Below are 20,935 nucleotides of genomic sequence, written 5' to 3'. Positions count from 1 at the left end.
AGAATTGAGAACAAACCAGGGCTTCGAAGTCTCTGCTAACCAAACACTGATATACTTGTCACAAAGCCAGAGGCTGCCGAACTCGGGTTAGATTAGAGAGGGCCTTTGCTCTCTGGTGCTATTAATATTATTCAGGCTCCACCAGAAAGCTCTGACTCTAACCGACCTAAATATTAGTCAACAGGGTTGGGTGACACAGGACAGAGGAAGCCCACCGTCTAACAATCTGGGCAGCTATAGGAGCAGACCCGCCGCTCGTAACAGCTGACCCGGCGGAGACTGCGGAGCTACCGGCAGCGGCGGAACCAGATCGTCCAGACGCGACGTCACAGAAAGGCATCGCTATCCTGCAACCGCGCTCGGTGACCAGCGCCTCAGCCGGGCACGCGACCCACTGCAGCCCGCCCCACGCCGCCTGGCCGCAGGGCGAACCGAGCAAGGAGGCGGTTTGCAGCCCGAGGCCTCATAAGGGGGCACGGAGCGGCGGCGGCGGCGGCAGCGGCGCTAACTCTGCCCGGCCTCTCCGCTGGTCTCCGGCAGGCGCAGCAGCCACCAGCGCGGGCGGCTGGAGTCGGGGCCACCCCCTCCTCGGGCCCCACCCAGCCGCACCCGAGGCCGCGCGGCGTCACAGAGCGTGCCGCGGGGGATGCCGGGAGCGCGCAGAGGCGGCAGCAGCGGCGACGGCAGTCACAGCGGCGGCAACAGCGGGGACGCCAGCGGGCCGGTGACCGTGTGGGAGGTGGTCTCTCTCTTGGGGAAGCTGCTGGGCACCGTCGCCGCGCTGAAGGTGGTTCTGTACCTGCTCCGGGTGTGCTTAGCGATGGCCTGGAAATCCGGCGGCGCCAGCCACTCGGAGCTAATCCACAATCTCTGCAGTAAGTGCCATCTCCGCTGGGTGTGGGGCAACTGGGGCAGGCCAGGCCTGGACAGAGTCCCCCGGGCCGCCCGGAGCGTTCTCTCGGCCCCTCCCGCCCCGTGTCTGCGGGAGGGCTTCGGCCCAGGGTTGCACCAGCAGTCCCGAACGGCATGCGCTTGCGATCGCGTCCCCCGGGACCTGTCACTCACTGGCGACGTGGACTGGAACCGGAGAGAAAGAGCCCGCGGCCGCTGCTGGTGGGGCAGGGGGCAGGCGTCTCCCCGGAGGCCTGGGGGGAGAGGGCGCGGCACAGGTGGTGGGGCTGTCACTCGAGTCCTCCGCCTGGACGTCCGGGTCCGGCGGGCGAGGGGCGTGCACTCGGGGTGGGGAGATGTTGGCTAGGCCTCCTAGAGTCTGGGCTGGAACTGAGGGGTCCACCCTGGCCCCCCGCGTCTTCTCCCCTCCGTCGTCTTTATGATCGACCTCGCTGCAAGCTCTCCTGTTCTGCCTCCCCCGCCCTCCGTTTTTTCCTCTGGAGGGAGATGCCACCGTCTGATACAGGCGAGGGGAGGGAGAGGAAGATGAGAGTATTGTCGTTGCGGATGCTGGGAGAAATTTCTGCGGCGGCTGTCCAGTGGAAAGCTTCGTGGGGGGCGGAGGAAGAAATACTCGGGATGCTGTTCCTGAGAGATTGTGTTTAAGGAGCCTTTGGAGGTCCTGGAACCCAACGAACGATTGTGTGTGTGTGTGTGTGTGTGTGTGTGTGTGTGTGTGTGTGTGTAATCTAACTTTTTTCAGGACTGCCATATGCTTTAAAAGCTTTGCGTGGAAGTTTCTTTATATCATTCTCTTGAGTTATTGTATTCCTTCCTCTGATGATAATTTTAGGGCGGGATGAGTGCTGTGTCACTTTCTTTTTTTAAATCGAAGTGTAGTGTCGCGGTGTGGTGGGGAGACCAGGATTGCAGCCCATGATACTCTGGTCAGAATTTATAGCACTCTCTTTGCCACTAGCTTTGCAAATAATCATACCTTGCCACGTGGTATTTTTAATTGTCATAGATTATTTAGCTTTTCATGTGTCTGTCATATTTCCTAATCCAATTGGTAACCTCGGGGACTTTTAAAAATTACCCGTGAATCCTCTCAAAGAAATTAATACTCATTCCTTTTTTTTTCGTAAATGCCAATTCAATGTACGTTATATACTTGGATCTGTTCTGGGAATACTCAGACGAATTAGAGAAATAGCACTATCTGGCGCATGGTTAGTACTTAATATTAGTCATTTGACTTTTTTTTAAAAAAGATTTTATTGGGGAAGGGGAACAGAACTTTATTGGGGAACAGTGTGTTCTTCCAGGCCTTTTTTCCAAGTCAAGTTGTTGTCCTTTCAATCTTAGTTGTGGAGGGGGCAGCTCAGCTCCAGGTCCAGTTGCCGTTTTCTAGTTGCCGTTTCCTAGTTGCAGGGGCACACCCCACCATCCCTTGCGGGAGTCGAACCGGCAACCTTGTGGTTGAGAGGACGCGCTCCAACCAACTGAGCCATCCGGGAGGCAGCTCAGCTCAAGGTGCTGTGTTTAATCTTAGTTGGGAGGCAGCTCAGCTTAAGGTGTCGTGTTCAAGCTTAGTTGCAGGGGGCAGAGCCCACCATCCCTTGCTGGACTCGAGGAATTGAACTGGCAACCTTGTGGTTGAGAGCCCACTGGCCCATGTGGGAATCGAACCGGCAGCCTTCGGAGTTAGGAGTTAGGAGCACGGAGCTCTAACCGCCTGAGGCACCGGGCTGGCCCCCATTTGACGTTTTTAAAAACAGTATTTGATACTTGGAAATCATGGCCTTAGTGTTTAGTAATGAAGAATATTTAGATTTTAAAATTCTGTCAAGCATTGCCAGTATTCACTTTATGGAAGGATATTTGATTGGAAATGGGCATTATATGCTGAGACAGCATTATTAAGTGCCATTTAGGTTCCCCATGGATTGCACATAAGCTCAATATGTTGTAAGTACTTTTATAAAATTTCTTAAAATGATCCAGTGTCTGCTGTTGCCGTATATACATCTGAAACATTCTATACTCGAATTGTGATTAAGTAATTTTCCACCGGTAGGTTATCTTAGTAGACACTTGGCTGTGGCAGAAGCTTGTAATCAATCAGGCTCTTAAAGTCTCTCCTTTTTGGGCCAAATTTGTAGTAAGCCAAGACTAGAACTTTTCCCACTTTAATGTATTGCATTACTATTCTTAGCTGAAAGTTCTAAGGATGTTGTTCTATCAGCGAATCCGATAAGAAATATTTAATGTGCATGTTGATATTGTAGATATTTAGTCTTATAGTAGATCTATGGTAAGAGGAAATTAGAGTACTCATATTATTTAGCCTCTTTTGTAACACTTTTGTAACTTTAGTTTCAACTTCTTGTTAAATTAATAGATGCTAATAGATGTTGTTTTTATTTATTAGTTTATTATAAAAGTAATATTTGCTCATGTAAACATTTCAAGTGGCACAAAATTTGAAAATTGCTCTTTTTCCTGGTGGTTCTAATTGAGTCTTTAGAAAAAGATTAAAATGTGATTATGTTTATGTTGGAAGAAAAAAGGATCTGCAAACCTGAAGAGGAAGCAAATTATGGTTTTAATTTTTTTTTAAAGAAATGAAGTTCATAATTGGTTTCATTTTAATATTGTAATTGTTGACAATATCTACTGTAGATTTCTTTTATAAATCACAATAGAAACATGGTTATGTAGGATTTCGTAGTTGATATACCGTTTATAGATTATTTTCGACTGTAATGGTACATCTCCTAATATCGCATAGCTTATGTTGTGATGACAACTGCTCTTAAATAACTTAAAACAGTTCTAAAAGTGGAGCATGTTTGATCACCTGTAGAGCTGGTTGAAACGGATTAAGACAGATTGCTGAGGCTCCCAAGAATTTGTACAGTAGACCCTTGAACAACATGGGTTTGAACTTCATGGGTCAATTTATATAAATGGATTTTTTTTCAATAAATATACAGGCAGCCCTTTGTATCCCTGATTTGTCATCTGCAGATTCAACCAACCAGTGGTTGAAAACTATTTTTAATCAGCGGTTGGGAATCCGTTGATGCGGCATGCTGACTGAATGCATTGTTCGTTGCCATTTTATATATGGGACTTAAGCAGAGGATCCATGGATTTTGGTATCTGAATGGGTTTCTGGAATTAATCCCCCGTGGATACCAAGGGACAACTGTAGTTAAATATTTGGAGTCATAAGCTATACCTGGGTTTTCGAGTGTGTGGGGGGGTTGTTAGTGCCCCTAACCCCCATGTTGTTGATGGGTCAACTGTATTTCTAACAAGTTCCTAAACAATGCTGCTGCTAGGTCCAGGGACCACATTTTGAGAATCACTAGCATAGAGAATTGAAAATTTCAAGGTTAAACTCTGCCAGTGTTTCAGCTGAATCAGTTTTATGCTTTTAAATAAAATTTTGGGAAAAAAATCTATAGCAGTCCTGCCCAATAGAGTTCTCTGTAATGTCTGTATCTGTGATGTCTCAATATGGTAGCCACTAACTGCATGTGCATTGAGCATTTGAAATGTGATTGGTACAATTGAGGAACTGGGTTTTTGTGCTGTTTAAACTAACAATTATCTACATATAACTAATTTACCATATTGGACAGTGCAGGTCTTCAGAAATGAAAAATACAGTTATTTTGCAATTACAGGCTGATAATGTATAAACAGATTAATTTAAAACAACTGTAAACCTGCTTAATCTAGGGACTGTGACAATTTAAATAATGTTTATATTACATTTATTTTCGTTTTTTCTTTTTGTTTTTTTATAAAGATTTTATTGGGGAAGGGGAACAGGACTTTATTGGAGAACAGTGTGTACTTCCACGATTTTTTCTAAATCAAGTTTTGTCCTTTCAATCGTAGTTGTGGAGGGCGCAGCTCAGCTCCAGATCCAGTTGCCGTTGTTAGTTGCAGGGGGCACAGCCCACCATCCCTTGCAGGAGTCTAACTGGCAATCTTGTGGTTGAGAGGACGCGCTCCAACCAACTGAGCCATCCGGAAGCTCAGTGGCAGCTCAGCTCAAGGTGTGGTGTTCAGTGTTAGTTGCAGGGGACGGAGCCGACCATCCCTTGTGGGAGTAGAGGAATCAAACCCGCAACCACTGGCCCTTGTGGGAATTGAACTGGCAACCTTTCGGTATTAGCAGCACAGAGCTCCAACCACCTGAACCACCGGGCTAGCCCTAGAGTTTTATTTTCTATTTTTATGGGGACAATTTCAAGCTATGGTAAAATTGAGGAAAAGGGTGGGGCAGGAGTGAATGAGGTTAAGAGTGGTGGTCTCCTGAAGCAGGAGTGTCCAAACCAGAACGTTTGTGGAAGGTTAACTCTTAACTAACAGACTTCAAATGCTGTATTGGCTACTTAAAACAATGCTAACAATTGTTCTTTTACCTATTTTTATTTGTAAAAAAAATTCCACTACCCTAATGCATCAGTTATTTCTACTTACATTTTTTTGTATCCTTGATTGTGTCATTTTGTGTATATAATGTATATAGAATTGCCATTCAGTCAACTGATATTTGACTGTTTTCTGTATGCCAGGCACTAGGGATTCAGCAGTGAATGGATCAGCCATTCTGTCTTGTAGCTTACTTGTAATGGGAGCGGACAAAATATATATCACATGATAAGTGAGAAAGTAGGGAAGGTTAGGGAGTGTGGGGTATTAGGTTTGCAGTTGTAGGGGAGAAGTCCTCACTAAGGTGTCATTTGAGCAAAGATTTGGTGGAGGGGAAGAAATTTAAGCCATGTAGATAGAGCTGGGGGATGAGCATTCCAGGCAGAGAAAATAGCAAGTGCTAGATTTGGATTTGGGGTGTGGGAGAAAGATTGGAGTAAAGGACATGATGCCAAGGTTTTAGGCCTGGGCAACTTGGAGTGACTTGCTGTTTTCCGAGTTGGAAATAATAAGTGATTGAGCAGCAGGGATGTGTGTGTGTGTGTGTGTATGTGTGTATGTGTGTGGGTGTGTTGGCGGGGCGGGTGTGCAAGGAAGTGTGGGAGAGCAGGAGTTTATTTGGGGAATGTTGGGTTTGAGATGTTTATAAGACATTTAAGTGGATACCTTTAGTAGGTATTTGAATGTGTAAGAATTATGATAATTTACAATGTATCCTTATTTATTTCTGCAAATAAATTGAAATTAGTTTTTAATTCTATTTAGAGCATCAGTTCTTAGTCACTAGTAGCATAACTAGTGGAAAAGAAAATATTCCATTAGTTTTTATTGTGTGCTTTCAAGACCCAAATATAACCAGCTAATAAAAATTTAAATTTAATTAGAAATTGGGGCCTCAATTAGAATCCAGAAAATACCTCCTCATTTTAACTTATTTCAAATCAGTCTTACAGATACCTATTAATAAGTAAACTTACAGTGCACTGAATAGGATTTAATTTATATTAAAAAAAAACTTGGGGGGAAATTTTAATATCGGTGTGCCTGCTTAAATTTAAGTTAATTAAATTAAATAAAGTTTAAGAATCAGTCATACTAACCACATTTCAAGAGCTCAGCAAAAAAAAAAAAAAAAAAAAAGAGCTCAGCAGTCACCTGAGGCTAGTGGCCCGCCTGTTGGACAGTGCAGACTTAGCACATTCCCATGCTCGTGAGAAGTTCTGTTGGACAGCACTGGGTCTCGGTGCTCAGTTGCATTACATTCTGTTTAATGTGATCTTAGTTCCATTGTGCTGTTCCACATATTTTTATTATATTGCATTTAGCTCTGGCCAGCATGCTTTAAGAGTAGCAGTTAAAAACCAAAGATTTTTCAGACAAGAGTGATGAAGATGATAAGGGTGTCAACATTTTAAGCGATCATTTGAAAGGATTGGGGTTGTTTGGTTTAATAATGCAAAAGCTTAAGAGAGCAATCGTTTTTAAATACTTCAAGAAATACCATGTAGTAGAGGGTCAAACCAAGACAGATGGGAGGCAGATTTTGGCTCATTATAAGTATGCACAAGGCAAACCTAACAATCAAAGAGTTGGCTTTGAAAAACAATGTTTTCTGTCACTGGATATGTTGAAGCAAAGAGTGGTTGACCATTTCACTGTAAGGGATATTGTGAAGAGATTTGTCTTCAGCTCTGACTATACACTAGATCTGTAAGGACACTTCTAAATCTAAGATTCTGTAATTTTAATTGCATCATGGATTGCATTAAAACCATGTGTGTGTGCGCGCGCACACATATTTGTTTTAGGAGAGAGCCACAGAAGTTAACATTTGGTTATCTATTACATATTTTAGAGTTTTGCATAATACTTGAGTTGTCAGAAATGTGAGAAGGCCAAGGAACATCCTCTTGTAGAAATAATGTCAGTTAACTTCATATTCACTCTTCTAGTAAGTGCGGTAACAGTTTAGAGAAAGATGTATTTTTAAATAATCTCTGGTACTTAGGTGAAATGCTTTATCATACCTTGCCATCACATAAAATTCTTCTTTGATTATCGTGTGAATTTAATACCTGTCAGATTTCCTGTACTGAAAGTGTCTCATGCTCTACCTACCACTTATCATGCCTGATCTTCTAGATGGGAAGTAAAAGATGACTGGTTTATTTTTTTATTGTTTTCCCTCGAGTATTGACAGTTGAGAAGAAATATAGCGTAGATGATTAATAACTGTTCAAGTCATATAAACTAATAAAGTAATATTTCTTTTATTGAGATGTAACTTTGTAACAAGCTTAAAGTTTCTATATGGCTTGAAATCCATCTGTAGCTTGTTTTCTTACCTGTGTTTTCATTGCTTCTTACCAACACAGGCCCTCTTCTTTTTCATTTCTGCCAGGATTTCTTCCATTTTTCCATTTTCCCAGATCAGAAATTTTGGAGTATTCATGGATTCTTTCAGACTGTCACCAGATTAACTTACGGTAGTAAGTCCTCACTTAATGTCATTGATAGGTTCTTGGAAACTGCTACTTTAAGCAAAAACAACATATAACGAAACCAATTTTACCATAGACTAATTGATATAAACAAGAGTTAATTTAAGTTCCTAAGGCATATTTCTGCTCATGCTTATTCCATTTCAGGGTTGCAGGTGGCCAGAAGCCTATCTAGGCAGCTCAGGGCTCAAGGCGGGACCTCAGGGCTCAAGGCGGGACCCCACCCTGGACAGAACGCCCTCCCATTGCAGGGCTCATCACCCCCCTCCCCCACTCACTCAGACTGGGACGAGTAGGACATGCCCGTCAACCAAACGTGCACATCTTTGGGATGTGGGGGGAAACCAGAGTACCTGGAGAAGCCCACACAGACATGGGGAGAAGATACAGACTCCTCACAGATAGTCCTGGAATGGATTTCTTTTTTCTTACCAACATTGTAATGAACGACATTGAACAAAATGACGTAATTCGAGGACCTGCTTAGTTCTTACAGATGCCTTTCATAGCCCTCCCTTTCACTGTGTTTTCATTGATACTATCCTAGCCTTGCTTCTTAGTTCGCACTAGCAGGGATATACTTGCAAGTGTCTGATTGGTCATCACACTCTAAATTCCCCTCTCCTCAGATCCATTTTATACATTATACTGATTTTCTTAGCATACTGCTTTCTGTTGTGACGCTTTTCTGTCCAGGCTTTCTGTCACTTACTGTATTAAGTATAAACACCTCTTGCTTAGCTTTCAGGACTCTTTAGGGACTTATACACCCTGTTCCCATGTTCTAGCTCCAATCCTTCAGACTGATCTCATTTTTCTCTTCATATACCTTGTGCATTACGGTACCTGTTCGGTTGCTAGAACAAAAACCACAATAGCAGTGGCTTAAACAAAATCAGCTTCCCTCTCCTGTGACAACCCAAGTACAAGAAGTTCAGGCCTAATATGGTGGTTCCATGGTGTTGAGGACCTGGGCTCCTTCTGTCCTGTTGCACTCCCTAAAATCTCCCTCATGTGCAAGATTAAAGATAGTTTACCTCTATCATTTCAGTATTTCAGCTGGTGGGGAGAAAAGGGGGAAGGAGAAGAACATATTCCTTTTAAGGGCATGATCTGGAAGTTGCGTACAGAATTTCTGCATATGTTCCGTTGATAGGAACTTAATTGTAAGGCTGTACACATAGCTACAGAGAGGCTACGTAATGCACCCAATGAAAATTCTGCCACTACGAAAGAAAAGGAGCCCCTGCCATTTCTACATCTTGCTAATTGGAGGACACGCACACACACACACACACACACGCACATGTGTGCTAATATGTTAGTAGCAATACAGTATATACATTTATATAAATACTATGTATACTCACAAGGTTAGGAGAATTAAAAAGATTAATATTTAGTTGAGTAATACATATACATGGTTAAAACATGCAACAGTGCAGAAGGACTTACAATGAAAAATAATAATTACATGCCCTGTTCCTTGTACCCTCAGACTCACTGTCTAGAGTGAACCATTTTAAACTGCGTTTTTGGTTCTTCTAATGATTATCTGCATATCTCTAAATCATATGCTTAAACTGCTATTTCTTGTTTTATCAACTTCAGACCTCATCTACCGCCCGCCCGCCAAGATCATGAGTATTTATGCCCTACAAACCCCCCTCCCTCCATAAAGTTACACCACAATTTTTGCTTCCTATTTTGTGGTTATCTTTGTAACTTTGAGTAATATACTTTAATCTCAATTTCTTGTTCCAAACACTATATCTTAACCCCACCTACTTTGTAAGAAAGGATATTAGGGAGTTCTCCCTCTCATTTCCCAACTTACTAGCGGCTTTTACATTGTCAAATTTAACATTTACATTTTGTTCTGAGCAGTAAATACATCTTTGGTACTTTGTTGATTTTTAAGTGTTGAAAATCAATAACTATCATTAATTGCGTGAGTGTGTCAATACTTTGTTGAGCTATGAGTTTATTCCTTGCTGTTGGTGTCTAATGTCACAGACCCCTCTACTATTGAAGTGGGACAGTCAAATGTGTCTCCTTTTTTTACACTTCATCAGTTGCTTGACATTGTGCTGTATTTTAGTGTTCTTCATATCTAAATTATGACTCCTATGTAGTATTTTTGTTTTTTTTCTTGGTATTTATCTTCCCCCTACACGCTTCCCCATCCCTCAAGTTCAGAAGAGAAACAGATAACCTTCTTAATGTGGCTCTAATTTTTTTTCAGTTTTTTGTTTAGCTTATAGCTTGGATTCTATTGCATTCTCCTTTTGATTTCTACTAACTTCTCATTTGGATCAATTGCATATTTGGACCAACATTTGCCATTATTACAATTATTTAATTACGGTCCTTGGTCTCTAGGGCGCAGGAAGATGGGTGGTTCCAAAGCTGTCCTATGGGTGGTTCTAAAGCTGTTCAGTATTTCAGAAAGACTAATGGTAATTGCACATTTACTCATAATTAAGGCTATACAGGCAAAGGGAAACATTAAATTACTTTGCTGTTTGCCAGAAATATCTCAGGGCACTGGCAGTTGTAAATGCCAGATTACCAAAACTGGGAAAATGATTTAATGACTTAGTTAATGCAGCTTGGTTCAGGCATCTTTCAAAATATGGAATCCTGGTAAAAAATAATAACCTTGTGGTACAAATTTATGTGTTCAGCTTTTGAATAAATGACTGGTGATAGGCTTTTAAAAACCGTTTAGGGTTTTTAGTAAATTACACAGCCACTATAGACTAAGAAAGCAGCCAAAGAAACTCACGTAAGTTTGATAGAAGTACATTATCTAGTTTAAGGGAGGTAATCTCTTGAATTTACTTTGATTTTTAGAATATACCTGGAGCAATATTTTCACATGTCACACTTTAAGTGCCCATCTAGAGAAGAATAAGTGAATATGATGATGGTTTAAAACTGATGAATAATTGGAATTATTGAGTGAGGCTGCTTAATCTGAAAAAGATAAGGCTTGAAGTGGTCGTGGTATGTTTTCAGATGTGTAAAAATGGTTGGCTGGATAGAAAATTTAATATGTCCTTTGGTTTCAGAGAGCAGCACTAAGGGTTCATGTAAGTGAGTTAAAAGAGGGACATTTTATCTCTGTCTCTCTTTTTTTAATGGAGGGCATAACTCACAGTGGCTCCATGCGGGGATCGAACCAGCAACCTTGGTGTTATTAGCACCACGCTCTAACCAACTGAGCTAACTGGCTACCCTGTCGTTTCATCTTAATACAGAGAAGTGTTCTGATAATTGGAGTGGTGTGAATGTGGGAAGGGCTGTTCCACATCAGTGGAACTCTTCAAGTAGAGATCATGGTACCAATTTATCAAGTTAGATTTGATGGCTTCTAAGGCCCCTTGTGACCTAGAGAGTCTATGAATCACCTGTCTGGCATTTGAACTGAGTTCAGGGCAAATGAACCACTCAAGAATTATTTTGGGAAATGAATTAGTAGAAGTCACTAAGCTATTTGAATGTGTTAGTAGCAATAGAGTGAAGTGGTCAATAGTAATCTAATATCTCAGTTTGAATGGCCCTTACTTGCCCTCTGATCTTGAACAACCTAGTCTCTTATCTAAACATAATTTCATCATCTGTAAAATGGAGTAATAACAGTGTTTATAGCACTGTTAGAGATAACATACGATTGTTTCATAGTTCATAGACCATAAGTTCATATCTTAAAAGAAATAGTGTATGTAATGTGCTTAGGATTTTGTCTGGCACATGGTAAATTCAGTAAATTATATCTATTATTATTACTCTGATTTTAAATCTTTTAAAAAATGCTTTCACTTTTATTTATTTCACTGTTTTATTTTGATAACCTTTTCAGGTACCTAGCCTAAGCTTATTTGTGTAGAAATAATATTTTCGATTTGGCTTAATTTATCCAAAACTTACAATATTTTAAAATAGAAAGATGGTATAAGTTGGTCTTTGCCAACCTGTGACTATTTACAATGTTTCTCTATTTGGTGTGCCTGCCTTGTTTGCTATTTTAAAAAATACTCTTGTTATTTGGAAAGTTTATATTTATATCTTTTATAGTGTCTTTAAACCACCTTTTTCTTAACTATTTACTGTCTGTCAGTCAGTATTAAATGGTGCCCTTTGATTCTTCCTGTTACCTATATGACAGTTAATGATCTGATTTTACTTTTGCTCTTTTTTCTTCTCCCATTGTTTTTAGTTGTATTCTTTCTGCTTTGTAAAAACAAATAACAATTAAGTATTATTATTCCACCCATACCGTGTTTCCCCGAAAGTAATACCGGGTCTTATACTGTATTTCCCTGAAAATCAGGTCTTATATTAATTTTTTGCTCCAAAAGATGCATTAGGGCATATTTTCAGGAGATGTCTTATTTCATGTACAACAATCTACATTAATTCAAATACAGTCATGTCATCTTCTTCTGGAACAGTGTCATAAGGTACTAAGTGCATCCGTCTGGCTGACAGTCTTAACTGGGGCGTATTTTCGGGTAGGTCTTATTTTCGGGAAAACATGGTAGCTTTGAATGGAAGTTTTTTTTTCTTTTTCCTATTTTACAGTTTAAGAGCACCTTTTGTCAGTGTAGTGACTTGCAGTTTCTTTAATGGATGATGGTGTTGGTAGTAGCGGTGGGAAAAGGGGAGGAGTTGGCGTATCTTGTTGCTTTTTTGTTTCTGGAGGATCCTTAATTTTCTTCCTTCTTTTACTTCATCACCTCATCTAGAGGCACCGTCCTTTCCCTGTTTATCTGATTCTCTCCCAGAAGCGGTGCTTCTCCTGGTTGCCACCTTTAGTCCCCCTAAATTCTTTTCTAAAACAGCTTTACTACAGTATAATTCCATACCATATACTTCAACCCATTTAAATTGTAAAATTCAGTGGTTTTTTAGCAAAGCATATTTTGGTTTAAAAAGTTTATTTCTGGATTGTTAAAATTAAGTTCGCACATTTAATCTTATGATTTTAGATCTGTGAGGACAGAAACTATGCTGTCTTGTTTATCTTGTTAAACATATTGAGTTAACAAGGGCTTTATTGAAAACTAACTTTGGGGCCAGCCCAGTGGCTCAGGCAGTTGGAGCTCCATGCTCCTAACTCTGAAGGCTGCTGGTTCGATTCCCACATGGGCCAGTGGGCTCTCAACCACAAGGTTACCAGTTCAATTCCTCGAGTCCCACAAGGGATGGTGGGCAGCGCCCCCTGCAACTAGCAACGGCAACTGGACCTGGAGCTGAGCTGCGCGCTCCACAACTAAGACTGAAAGGACAACAACTTGAAGCTGAATGGCACCCTCCACAACTAAGATTGAAAGGACAACAACTTGACTTGGAAAAAGCGCGTGGAAGTACACACTGTTCCCCAGTAAAGTCCTGTACCTCTTCTCCCCTTCCCCCATAAAATCTTTAAAAACAAACAAACAAACAAAAACGCAGAAAAATAACTTTGCATGGTGCCATGAGGGTTATTGAAGTTTAACATATTATATTTAAGCTCAAAGAATTGATAATTTGGGGAGGTGTGTGTGTGTGTGTGTGTGTGTGTATGTGTGTAATTTAATATATAAAATTTAATGTATATATATAATTTAATATATATAATACATAGTTTAAGATACATATAGAGACTTTGCTTTCCTTTTGAAAATTTGTTTCTCTTGGGCTCTGTAACAGTTTATCTGCTTGATTTTCATTCACTTCCGTGGTTGCTCCTTGTCATAATCTTTGAAGGCTCCACTTCCTTTGCATCTCTCTTAAATGTTCACTTTGTTTTTCTTCTTTGTTCTTTTCTAGCCGCTTTAGTTCTCTTCCATTGCTTCGGTTGCCATCTGTGTAACTAGAAATCTACATCTCTATCCTAGATCTCTTTGTGAGCCCCAGATCCATGTGTCAACTGACTGTTGAATATCTCCCTCTGTCTGGTCCATAGCCCCTAACTGGATACATAAGTTGTCCTTTTCCTCCTAACTCGGATCCTTCTCCGGGATTTCTCAAATCAATGCACGACATCCACATCTCACCCATTACCCGCTCTTTCCTCCAAATCTAGTCACTTGGGTATATGTTAACCTACAGAGTATAACTCAAATCCTTCTGCTTTTCTTCATTCTTACTGTCATTAAAGGTCAGGTTGAGAGTACATGGGCCCTTGCAACAGTTTCCAATCTTGGTCTCTTTCAGTCTAGTTTCCACCATGCAGACAGAGTAATTATTCTTTTTTTTTTTTTTTTTTTTTTTTGAATTTTTATTGTTTTATTTTCTTTTTCTTTTTTAAAAAATTTATTGGGGTGACAATTGTTAGTAAAATTACATAGATTTCAGGTGTACAATTCTGTATTACATCATCTATAAATCCCATTGTGTGTTCACCACCCAGAGTCAGTTCTCCTTCCATCACCATATATTTGAAGAGTAATTATTCTAAAATGCATCCGATTATCTTACTCCTAGCTTGAAATATTTGCCTCATTCATTTCAGAAAATGGAATCATCAAAACAGATAAAGTATTTGAAGTGATGCTGGCCACCGACCGCGCCCACTATGCAAAGTGTAACCCTTATATGGACTCCCCACAATCAATAGGTAAGCTTTGGATTTTGGAAAATGTCACATTTTCACTCATTTATTCTATAATTTTTGTAAGTAAAATAGACTGGGACACAGATATTTATCTAATATTACCTTGCTAGTTTGAATTTTATGCCTTCCTAAGTTTCATAATCCCAAACATATCCATTTTAATAAAATGATGTTATATGTATATGAAGTATCTTTTCTATTTTTCAAGCAATATAATATATATAAAGAATTTTTAAAACAGTTTTTCTTAAAATATACTTTTAATGAAAATGTACAGTTGAAGCTGCGTGCTGAGTTTTCGTTAAGGGCTTTAATGTGGACTAAAGTTGTTTTTCCTATTAGCATCAGTTTTAAAACTCAGTGCTAAAGGAAGTAAGTGTAGTTATTACTGACTTTTCTGCTTCACTTGCCCTGAATGTTTTGACCTGAGCTTGATTTTATAAAGTTCCACATTTAACTCCTTCTCCTGAAGCAGGTTTTGCTGAACTGCTGAGCCTTGGCTGTGGGCGCCTTTGAGGCTCAGAAGTGCCTCAGGATTCATTCGGCCGGCTGCCATGCTTTCTTCTTTTGAAGCACTGTAACAGTCAGCAGAGAAGATCCTGGGGAGCTTCTGAACCCCAAAGGCACCTGCTACCACCGCTCAGTGAAAATTGCTTCAGATGCAGAAGCAGGTAAGTAAATTCTGAGAAAGCAATACTGGAAGAAGAAAAAAAAAAAATCTAAGAAAAGATTGTGTAAATTTACATCAGGTGATAGTATAAAGAGTCAATTGATGTAGTTTATTAGTCTCTTAGCTACTCTGCTGGTTGCTCTAGTTTTTTTCTTTTCTTTTTTTTTTTTAATTGCTAGAACTATGAAGCAGTTCTACGTATCTAGATTTTACATATCTATTACATATATGGAAGCTTATTTTCTTTTTATAAGTCTGAAGAGAAAACAAGTCATTTATCAGCTCAACTTATTTAAATTCTTCCTTTCTTAGCTAACTATACAGGAGAAGAGATCTTTAGAAATAGTGGACTGTTGTATTAGATGAGCACAGTAGCCTTTGCATGATTTCCTAATTTTAACTGCTGCATGACAGAACTCCAAAGTACAAAATAAAAGTTTTAATTTCTTGAGATCATAAAAATGAAAAACATTATGGAAAGTAATTTATGGATGTTAGGAAAGGAATTATATGGAGTCTTTGGTATGTTTTTTGCAGCTGAATGTATCAGTGGTTCTCTTCTTTTGTAGGTTTCCAAGCAACAATCAGTGCTCCGCATATGGTAAGTTAACTTTGGTCATTTGGGTACTAATGGATCATATTTTTCCTCTACAATCGTTTTCTTCAGTAAAAAAGGTTTAAAGAACGTTTAAACTTTTAGTTACATCAATTTTATCACCTGTGGATTATAGCAAATTGATCATGAACATCTTATTCTTAATACATGGTATGTAGAAGGAACTCTTCATGGTAGAAAATCATTAAAGTTTTTGGTGGTTGCCATTGGTATCTAATCATGTACAAAATGGATTTATCAGGTTGTTTAGTGATGACTTAATGAAGGGAGAGAATATTTCAAATAATGGACATTTTATAGAAGTCTCACTTTGCATATTCATGTTTTATATGAAAAATTCATTACAGATTGGTCAAATGTGGCCGCTATAAAGCTATATAAGTTTCAGAAGGACCTATTTTAAGTTATCTAGCACTTTTAATCTGTTGGGAATTTTCTGAGGTTTTAAATGTCAGTTATTTGAATGAGTACTCTGTTGGTTTTGGTGAACAGAACAATAGCTTTTCTGATTTCTCTGCAAGTGCTTGAGGTTGGAGAAGCTCTTGTTTAAACTTAGAGCCTTATACTAAAATAAATTCTACACATATATTCATAGTGAACTGATAATTAAACTAGAAGAAAAATATAGGAAGATATTTATAAACATTGTTTGTTTGTTTGTTTGTTTCAGCTGTACAAAGCAGCAATGTAATAGTTAGACATTTACACCCCTTACAAAGTGATAACCCCCCCGCACCCAGAAATGACTTTAAAACATGACAAAAGACAAAGAAGCCATTAAAACCTGACATATTTTACAACATACAAATTTGGGATTTCTGCAAAGAAAAAAAGTTATAAACAAAAGTAAAAGAGGAAAAACTGAGTGAAATATTTGTAATACATAAGATGACATAGAGCAAATTTTTATATACTCATATACATATATAACATACATATGTGTATACATGTATCCTGTAAGTTAAGTAAAAGGCCAGTAAGCCCAAAAGAAAATGGATAAAGTATAAGAATGATAGTTCATAGAAAAAGAAATACAAATGACATTGGTACTTAAACAAATGAAAAGATGTCATCTTCACTTATGTTTAGTAAATTGCAAATTAGCACTACAATGAAGTACCATTTTTCACTTACCAGATTGTCAGAGATAAAAAAGTTTGATACTTTTTTTTGGAAAGGGAAAACTAGTAGTCACATACTTTTTTTGGTGAGAGAGTACATTGATAGTGTTGGAAGGCAATTTGGCAATATTTGTAAAATGTGAAATATACCTCAGACTCTCCAGTTTTATTTCAAGATATCCCATAGTATATTGTACAAGTGCAAAATGACTTAAAGATACAGTCATTGACATTATTTATCACAGGGAAAAAATAACAATCACTAATAGTTCACTAATAGTGGGCGGTTAATAAATTATAGTATATCTATACAGTGAAGTACTGTGAAACTTTTAAATGAGGAAGCTCTATTAGTACAAATATGGTGAGATCTTTAGGAAACATTAAGTATAAAAGAGAGTGCAGAAGAATAGAGTATTCTTTAATACACAAAAGTCAAAAACGTGCGCATATGTCTTCCTATAGGCATGAAAACTAAAAATGATTTCTTCTAAGGTAGTGAATTAGGTGATTGGAGGAATAGGAGTGGAAATGAGATCTTCTTTTCACTCTATACGCTCCCGCTGTATGTTGTCAATTTTTCCCTTTTTTTCAAACCATGGAATAGAAATGGTTTTTTCAATGTGTTACCTATTCCAAGAAATTATTGATTTAAAAAAAAGTTACAGTTTTAAGATCCCTACGAACATTTTGAGCTACTACTTAAAATGAAAGATTTAAATAGAAACATTCATTTAAACCTAAAAGTTATTTTGGAGAATTGGTATGCAACATGTTTGAGAAATTGACTGGAGGTGTATGTTTTTAGATATTTAGGGATATACTGTGTGAATTATTTTTTTCTCCTGACGTTTTTTGCTGATTGTCCAGTCAATCGCCAAACAAAATATGATAGTAGCTCCATGGCAAAGGATGCATTTTTAAAAAACGAAATACAACAGCTTTATTAAGATATAATTCACATACTATAAAATTCATCCATTTAAAGTATGCACATCTGTAGTTTTTAATCTATTCCAGAGTTGTGCAAACAAAACTACTACCTAATTTCAGAACATTTTCATCACCTCAGAAAGGAACTCTGTACCGATTAGCAGTCTGTTCTCATCCCTCATTCTCCCCAGGTCCAGGCAACTACTAACCTGCTTTTGGTTCTGTGCCCATTCTGGACATTTCACATAAATGGGATTATTACAACATATAGTCTCTTGTGACTGGATTTTTATATTTTGCATAATATTTTCAAGGTTTATCTATGGGGTAACATTCATCAGAATTTAATTTCTTTTTATTGCTGAATAATATTACATTGTATGGATGTACCACATTTTGTTTATTCATTTGTCAGTTGATGGGACATTTGGGTTGTTCCCACTTTTTCTTTTGTTCCCACTTTCTAGCTACTATGAATAATGTTACTGTGAACATTAACGTAGGTTTTTGTGTGTGCATATATTTTCAGTTCTCTTGGGTATGTACTTGGAATTGCTGGGTCGTGTGGTAATTCTGTGTTTAACATTTTGAGGAACCGCGAGACTGTTTTCCAAGGTGGCTGCACTATTTTACATTCCCACCAGCAATGTATGAGGGTTCCAATTTTTCCATTTCCTTGGTAATACTTGTTACTGTATGTTTTATTTATTTTATCCATCTTTGTAGCTGTAAAGTGGTGTCTCATGGTTTTGCTATGCATTTCCGTAAGGATAATGACACTGAGCATCTTTTCATGTGCTTGTTGACCATTTGTATATCTCCTTTGGAGAAATGTCTGTTCAAATCCCTTTCCATTTCTTAGTTGGGTTATTTGTCTTTTAACTGTTGAAAAGGATGCATTTAAAAAAATTTTATAGTGGTATAATGCACATAGTATACAATTTACCATCTTAACCATATTTTAAGTGTACAGTTATCTTAAGTACATTGACATTTTTGTACAACTAATATCTAGAACTCTTTTCATCTTGTAAAACTAAAACTCTATACCCATTTAAAAATAATACCTCATTTCCTGTTCTGCCCAGCCCTGACATCTACCATTCTATTTTCTTTTTTTAATTAAAGATTATTGGGGTGACAATTGTTAATAAAGTTACATAGGTTTCAAGTTACCATTCTGTTTTCTGTCTCTATGAATTTGATTTTCCCAAGTATCTCGTAAGCGGAATGAGAGTACTTCTTTTTTTTTTTTTGAGTATTTCTTTTTTTGTGACTATTTTATTTCAATTAGCATAATGTCCTCAAGGTTTATCCATGATATAGCTTGTATCAGAATTTCTTTCTAAAAAGGATACTTTTTTTTTTTTTCATTTTAATCTTTATTATTAAAATTTATTGGGCTGACAATGGTCAAGAAAACTACATAGATTTCAAGTGTACGATTCTATAATACATCATCTATATATTGCATTATGTGTTCACCACACAGAATCAGTTCTCCTTCCATCACCATATATTTCACCCTCTTTATCCTCTTCTACCATCTTCCTCCCCCCTTACCTTCTGGTAACCACTAAACTACTGTCTGTGTCTATGAGTTTTTGTTTGTTTGTCTTGTTCCTTTGTTACCTTCAGTTTTATATGCCACATATGAGTGAAGTTATATGGTTCTCGACTTTTTCTGTCTGACTTATTTCACTTAGCATAATAATCTCAAGATTCATCCATGTTGTTGCAAACGGCAGTATTTCATTTTGTGGCAGAATAGTATTCTACTGTGTATATATACCACATCTTCTTTATCCAGTCATCTATCGAAAGATACTTTGGTTGTTTCCATGTCTTGGCCGCCGTAAATAGTGCTGCAGTGAACATCGGAGCACATATATCTTTTCGAATACATGTTTTCAGATTTTTGGAGGGGTAGATGCACTGGAGAGGAATAGCTGGATCATATGGTAATTTTATTCTTATTTTTTTGAGGAACCTACATACTGTTTTCCGTAGTGGCTACACCAATTTACATTCCCACCCACAGTGTATGAGGGTTCAAAAGGGTGCATTTTTAATCACTTACATTTGCTGAGTAACCTATGTCTCTTAATAAAGGAAACGTGTATGTGTGTACGTGTATTAAAGTGGTCACACAATACATCTACACGTATGTACACATACACAAACACTAAGCACATGTTGTCCTTTGATGCTTGCTGCACAAGGATGTGAATAGAATAACATAGTGTTAATTATATTATATGGACAAGCAGTTGTGATTTTGTATCATTTCTTGCATAGATCTTAGAAGTATTAAAAGAGAAACAGAAAGTGAGGAGCAAAGAGAAATGATATTTACGGTTAAGGAACCTTAAAATCACAGGTTGGAAATAACTACAATCCTGGGATATTTTCCAAAGTCTTAATAAAAATGTGATATATGCAGTGGACACGAGACTAAAAGCAACCTGTTAAAATGGCGTCCTGGTAGCAGTGAGCACACCACACTGAGCATCCAGATAGTGATCCTAAATACCATTTCTCACTAAAGAGACTAGAGCTCCTTGGAGTAGTGACTGACTGTTGGAAAGTGGGGAAGTTGTCAGAGGCTCCTGGGGTAATGTTGGAAGGACAGAGGAGCAGGTTTGAAGAGACTGCCAAAGGCTACGTTGGAGACAATTTGAGAATCAAAAAATGATAATGAAGACAATGGATTGTAACACAGTGAATTACAAAACAAAAATCTATGGGTCCATAGAGATTTAAAAAAAAAAGGAAGACAGGGACAAAATGAAAAACAGAAGAATGCCAATTAATAAATGTGAAAGGAATAATGGAATTTTAAAAATCACTATTTTGTTATCAATGTAATGATTGAATTAGGCAATGATCATCAATTAATCAAAGCTATTAAAAGGAAGGTTGTTAGGAAACAAAAATAACCATGTAGCCTCAAATGATTACATAATACTTGCTAATAACAAAGAAAAATATTCCTCGAAAATACAGTGATCTGGTGGTTAGAGCATGTACTGAGCGGCTGAGCTGGGCAAGTCCAGCAGTGAGGGTGCTGGTGTGATGTCATGGGAAGTGCCCGGCAAGCCCTGGGTGGTGCTCTTGCTGAAAGTCTTTGATCTGGATCTAACC

At 38.4% G+C, this 20,935-nt stretch overlaps 1 protein-coding gene across 3 annotated transcripts in view; it reads left to right on the top strand.

Moving 5' to 3' along the window:
* Positions 1-20,935, top strand: part of PCMT1 (protein-L-isoaspartate (D-aspartate) O-methyltransferase) — a 45,454-nt gene continuing 24,519 nt past the window's right edge. The window contains exons 1-3 of one of the 3 annotated variants that reach the window (XM_019746919.3): positions 1-875; positions 14,350-14,454; positions 15,691-15,722. In XM_019746919.3, coding sequence (XP_019602478.1) covers positions 647-875; positions 14,350-14,454; positions 15,691-15,722 — 366 coding nt within the window. In that variant the 5' untranslated portion in view covers positions 1-646. The remainder of the gene's footprint in view (positions 876-14,349; positions 14,455-15,690; positions 15,723-20,935) is intronic. The other 2 variants (XM_019746917.3, XM_019746918.3) reach the window with 2 other exon arrangements.

Source organism: Rhinolophus sinicus, chromosome 2 (genome assembly GCF_057876585.1).
Source record: "Rhinolophus sinicus isolate RSI-liver-muscle chromosome 2, RSI-T2T, whole genome shotgun sequence".
NCBI classification, from domain to species: domain Eukaryota; kingdom Metazoa; phylum Chordata; class Mammalia; order Chiroptera; family Rhinolophidae; genus Rhinolophus; species Rhinolophus sinicus.
Note: the sequence above shows the minus strand (reverse complement) of the source record. Positions and strands in the feature narration are given on the sequence as shown.